The sequence below is a fragment of the Miniopterus schreibersii genome (assembly GCF_964146895.1).
Source record: "Miniopterus schreibersii genome assembly, chromosome: 19".
NCBI classification, from domain to species: domain Eukaryota; kingdom Metazoa; phylum Chordata; class Mammalia; order Chiroptera; family Miniopteridae; genus Miniopterus; species Miniopterus schreibersii.
Genome location: NC_138119.1, coordinates 21831524 through 21837523, shown reverse-complemented (window position 1 = coordinate 21837523; position 6000 = coordinate 21831524). Strand labels below are relative to the sequence as shown.

The following is a 6000-nucleotide window of genomic DNA, read 5'->3' as shown; positions in this document are numbered from 1 at the left end:
TAAAAAATAAATAAATGGCAAAACAACTTTTTACATACAGCTGCTAATTTAGGAGGCCCAAATTATTCTAAAATACTTCTCAGTAGTCATTCATCAAGTTTTGAGATACACCAGGGGGTAAACCATAGCCGGCAGGCCCATGGCCTGTGTTTGTAAACAGTTTTATTGGGACACAGCATCATTCATTTGTTCACATGCTGTCCACGGTTGCTTTTCTCCTACAATAGCGGAGTGGTTGTAACAGATACTGTCTGACCTGCAAAGCTTGACAACCTCTGGGCTATACCAAAAGATCCCAATCTGAGAAGGCTAAAAAAAAAAAAAAATTACACACACACACACACACACACACACACACAAACTGTTCTCAGGAAAATAAGCAACCTAAAGAACATGTCCCCCAGTACTCAAGCCACACCAAATATGAAGGGTTACAAATATTCAGATTTTATTATAAATAAAATACTGGTTTTTTTAAACATACAAAATGCCAAGTGTTGCATTTTATTCACCACCCTGGAGAGAGCAAGACTGTAGAAATGAAGGCAAATGAAGACTGTAAAGTGAAGGCACATGTAAAAGGGCCACAGTTGGAACTAAAAACAAAATCCCAGGGACCAGCTGTCCATGCCCCTGATACCCAGCATTCCGCAGCAGCCACCCTGTCAGTTGTATTATGTAAAATACAGGTAACTGGAACTATACAATAAAATAATGGCTATATTGCAGGAGTGTAATCAAGGTATTGTCTTATAAAGAACCTTTATTTTAAAAATAAAATTCTGTTTAAAAATATACCACACAAATGGAGGAGAAAAGGGAAAAAAAAAAAAAAGCCAACAACAAAATCGAAAAATTTCACTGTGGCCTAAGATGTACTAGACCCAGAGGCTAGATGGAAAGCTACCCTGGCAGTCCATCTCAGGCTTTTTCCTGCGACCTTGACCACAGCTTCTGGTAGGAAATGGCCACTCTGCAAGAGGAACTAGCTAGGAAACACTGATGTGACAACTTGGCAAGAAACAGCCATGCGTCCTGGGATAGCAGAGGAGACCTGAGAGAAGCAAGAGTGAAGGCTTAGGGGTATGCCAAGCGAAGGCATATGGAGTCAGCTGTATGCGCAAGGGGAGATGGGAAGGCGCAGAACTGAGCTACACGGCTCTCCTGCTCTATCCCTGCTGCTGTGCACTCTCCCTGATGCTGGGTGCTCTCAGGAATCATGCAATCTCTTATCAGACTGACCCTTCCGGCTCCAACCACTGCAACAGGCAGTTCTAGCTCATTCCTGGCTACAGCCACATTGATGCTGAAGGTATCGTTCTGCAGAGTTTCCTCGCCCCACCATACCCTGGCAGCCTGGCGTCCCTGCTCTGGAGCAGGCGTTAAGAGCACCACCGTGCTGCGGCCCAGGGTCACCAGGGCTGCAATGGAACCGGCGGCGGGGCACCTCTTGACACTGGCTGTGTGTGGAGGAAAGCGGGCTGATGTTAATGTTAGGGAATGGGCGTGCTGCAAACACAAGGCGAAGAGCAAAGGGCCGGGGAACAGGTACAATCCGAAGAACTGCAGATGGCAGGGGAGGAGGTAATCAGACACGGTGTGCCGGGGCGGGGAAAAGTGGAGTGAGGGAGTGGACACAGTGCCATTCTAGAAAGAGGACCGGGTATATTTACATAAACTCCTTACTCTATGATCATGATAAACAAAAAAACATTCACACAAAAATATAAATTTGAAATAATTAATAGCACCAGTGTGTCAGATAATAGTTTCTTTCCCCCGCTACGCAAAGTACAAAGTTGCATAGTGTTAAAGGCTATATATGAGTCTCAAAGGCAGGTTGGTAGGAAGAAGGGGTCGTGTGGCAGGGAACTGTCACACGGTGATCTTAAAAGAAAACCACAGAGCTGAAGATCAAAAGTTGAGAAGCCCACTAGGAAACTCCACGGAAGGGTCTTCCCTCGACACTCAGAGGGAAGGGTCAGAGTGGGTTTGAATCACAACGTGCAGGAACCAGATGGTGCTGGCAGCTGTGTCAACTATTGAGTGCAAGTATTTGCCACCTGGATTCGGCAAACCACGTGTTTTGAGAGATTCTAGAAGATGGGAACGTCAGAAGAAAATTGAGGCGATGGGTCAAATGCTTTGTCTCTTCCCAATGGGAAAAAAAATGGACATATGGGATCCTGACAATAAAAATGGACCTAAGTTTTATCCCTTTGCTAGAAAAGACGAGGGCTTGCTTTTCTTTTGTTTTATCTGTCAAGATCTTAGGGACCAACTGTTCTCTGCCAGATAACACTAGTTCCCATACTAACATACTAACAAAGCTCTAGGAATTAGATTTGGGAAAAAAACAACTTTAGTGGTTATCATATCCCTATTTCTTCTGCATAAATTCCATTTGTAGGAATATCAAAAGATGTCTAGTGGCGAGCCCATCCAGATTTAAGTTATCAGCTGCCCAAAGATCTGAAGAAAGTTTATCTTCCTAGTCAATTATGAACATAGGAGATGTTCGGCCTACTTTCTGCAGTCTCACATTCTCCTGGAGACTGTCATAAATAATTGCATCCTTACCCGTGGATGGCTCAGTGTCCTATACTCAGAGTAGCTAAAACAACTGGTGATGGCTCTTGACATTCTAAAGGACCAATACCTTTGGCACAGGATGTTTAGTTACTTTTGCTTAAGAGGAAGAGGGGCAGGAGATGTAGATGCATTTTCTTTAGCTATAGACTGGATATACTGGCCATCACAACGCTACTGTGAGCAGCCAAACTTTTCCTTCATAGAAACAAGAGTACTGAGACTGAGGAGGTTCTGCTGGCACCAGAGAGAGAGGGAGGGCTACTTGCTCAGCCTCGGCATACAATGGTTCCCACGGAGAGCATATGCCACTGTAGGAGGCCACGTCCTTGCCCAGCTCAGAAGGGAAATTGGGTAAGGGAGCGCCGTAAGTGGAAGAGAGACTTTATTAGATAAAACCCTTTGTTCCCGATTCACGATGTTTAATTTGCTTCTCTTTAAAACTTTGTGACTTTTCTTGGTTCAAAAGGACAGTGGTGGAGAGCAGCAGAGAAGTGGGGGTCTGAAAATGTCATCTTTGTGTTAAGGCACCTATGGCCTCACAGCGGCTCCCCGGCGGGAGTACTGCCTTCCAGCCCTAAAAGAAGGCACTAGGGCTTTTCGATGGACGGGGTGTTGAAGCAGCCAGTTGGTAAGGTCTTCCTGATGTCCTCCAGGTTGCGGATGTCCTTCATGATCTCCTCGATATCTCGGTTATAGTCCATGATGGCGGCCTCCTGCTTCCTGGCTTCATTCTCCAGGCTGGACACTTTCCTGTCCAGATCGCTGACTTTCATTTCTTCTTTGGCTTTGTTCAGGGTGCCTTCGATCTCATTGAGCTTGTTCAAGTCCACTGTTTCCAGCTGCCCTGTAGAGTCAGAGAGGACACAGAAGAGAACAGGTACATTCTGTAAGGACTGTAACTTCTCCACAAGTACCCACTAGCCCCTTTACAAAGCCCCGCAGCTGCCACCATGAAAGGCGACCTGTGAACGTGATTTGTTCCTGTCGTACAAGGGCATCAGCAATGCCAGCCAAGCACCGACACTGACCTAACCCGGCAGGAATGGGGAGAACATATAATGAATACTGGGCTGGATGTTTTTTTCCTGAGAAAATGGTTTCAAAGTACACAGCTACCATGTTCTAGACCTTAAAAACCTCACTTGTGGTTTTGAAGGTCATCTGGTGACATTTAATACCTTTTTCATGTTTACATATGTAATCTGTGTGCCATTTTAGTGCGATCTAATGTACACAAATGTACACAAAAACCTTTGAGCTACAAGCCTAAGCCCTTAGCACAGAGATTCCAGGGAAGCCGGGCTGGTTCTGGGAGTCATGTGCTGCTCTCAGGAGTCAGACACTATGAGGAGCCCTCCCCTGGAAAACGGCCAGGGCTGAAATGCTGAAATCAAAGCTTCACTTTAAAATTAGCAAGAAAAAGAGGTTCTTCCAAAAGGAACCGCTTCTGCAACAATGAAAGCAGACATCCGTAGAAATCAGCACTTTATGCCTGCTGTACTTGATTCATTTCTCACAAGGCCATTTGACATCAGCAATTCTCAGATGTTTAGTAATTTGCCCAAGTTTGCACAGCTTCTGGGCAACAAAGCAAAGATTCCAACCCAAGGCCGACGAACTTTAAAATCCAGCTCTTTCTTCCACAAAAATCTACCTCTTTAAGCTTACTTTCATTTTCAAACCCATCTGCTAGCACACAACTTATTTTTCTTGACATTTGAGACAGATAAAAAGTATACGCCCCCCCCCCCCCAATCCCACAAAAACACTGACCAAACTTTAAAGGCCAGGACATGAATGGCATGCCTTGGGCAGAGCTGTGCTACTAGAGCACCTCACTTTACGATGAAGCTGATGACAAAGGAGATCCGACGTATAGCAAAGCCTGCTCTCTATCAAATTGGATTAAAAGAGGGATCCAATGTGCTTATATTGCCTTGAAAATCAAGCCTTTTCTTGCTTTTGGCATAAGTGTCACCTTGTCAGATTATCCTTCGATTGGCAAATGAAGAGAATTCCAGGCAGTGATGTCATGACCAGCTGAAAGTGTCCTTTTATCTTATCACTGAAATCCTTTAAAGACACTGCCAGCAGGATGAGCTAAGGATAATCACTGTTCAATTGTATCATAAACCTCAACCTTAAATGAGCCATACCTGCTGGCAGCAGGTCTCCAAACTTCTGTGAGTCCTCCGACCAAGGTCAGACTCAGGACTGAGGTCAGATTCCATGCAAGGACCTCGTAAGTATTTATTGAATGAACACAACCTAAAGTCAGATTCAGTTCATACAATATTCACATCATATATAATATCTGTTTTCGAATCAACTACATCAGATCCCAAGAACACTACAAAAAATTCAGTGGTTGCCTAAAATGACGCTATGGCTACTCACCTAGCTGCTCCAAGAGGTCATTAATAAGTTTGAGGAGGCTGGAGGCGGAGTTCTTGGCCTTTCTGGCATTGAGCTCGGCTTCCTGAGCAGCCTGAGAGGCCTGTGGGGGAAAAGCATAAATGATACAAATAGTCCTGGCTGTATGTTTTCATCTTCTTGAAGTATTTCTTCCCCAGTGAGCCAACAAATCTAATTTTCAGATGCTTTCTCCTTTCCCAACTCATAAAACCACACTCTCTCACTGTAGGATTTTTTTGAGGGTGGGGTGTGATACCTTCATGTTGAGGATGTTGCTATTTTTAATTCATGTCACAGTCATGAATAGGAGCGCAGTATGCCTACATAATGGTATAGTTGTATTTCAAAGAGCAACATCATCTCCTTTTCTCGCTCTCTCACTCAGGAATACATGGAGGTGTACTCATAATAAAATCCATCAAGCAGAAACGAGTTATTTTTAAAGAATGAACATAAAAGCTACATTTTTAGACCCAAAACAGGACACTCTGAGGGACTTGGTTATTAGAAACGTCCTATTCTCAGAAAATGTTCATAATCAAGTGACGTTCTTCTATAATTGTCTCCCTGACCTGCAAATACACACACACACGCACACACAGGACCAAAACAATTTACATTTTAAAAATCAACCAAAGGTAAATATATTTGGGAAAATTCCAGGGAACCTGAATAAATACACTTGTGCATGAGTCACAGGACATGGCCAGGGAAGAGGAAGTGTCCAAATATCAGAACAGATGCTCTCAGAAATAAATCTCTCAGGATACAAAAGAGTGGCTTTGAGTTCCCTGCCACAAAATTGTTTTTTCTAGTTTTGGGATCAAGACAAAGAAAATTTTTGGATATAACCAGTGTCAAAATTTTAAAAAGTAAAAGAAAGCAAGGGATAAGAACCTTCACGAATCAATGATTAATCTCTGTTCAAACCACAGCCAGCCATTCCTCCTGAGCGTTCAGAGGCTGTTCTGTGCACATAAGGGCTGAGCTGAG

The 6000-nt window shown here is 43.8% G+C and overlaps 1 protein-coding gene across 1 annotated transcript in view; it reads right to left on the bottom strand.

The window, feature by feature from the left end:
• Positions 1-424: 424 nt before the first annotated feature.
• Positions 425-6000, bottom strand: part of LAMC1 (laminin subunit gamma 1) — a 99140-nt gene continuing 93564 nt past the window's right edge. Inside the window, exons 27-28 of the mRNA XM_081121006.1 lie at positions 4990-5089; positions 425-3436 (exon numbers count right to left, since the gene is read on the bottom strand). Coding sequence (XP_080977132.1) covers positions 3180-3436; positions 4990-5089 — 357 coding nt within the window. The 3' untranslated portion in view covers positions 425-3179. The remainder of the gene's footprint in view (positions 3437-4989; positions 5090-6000) is intronic.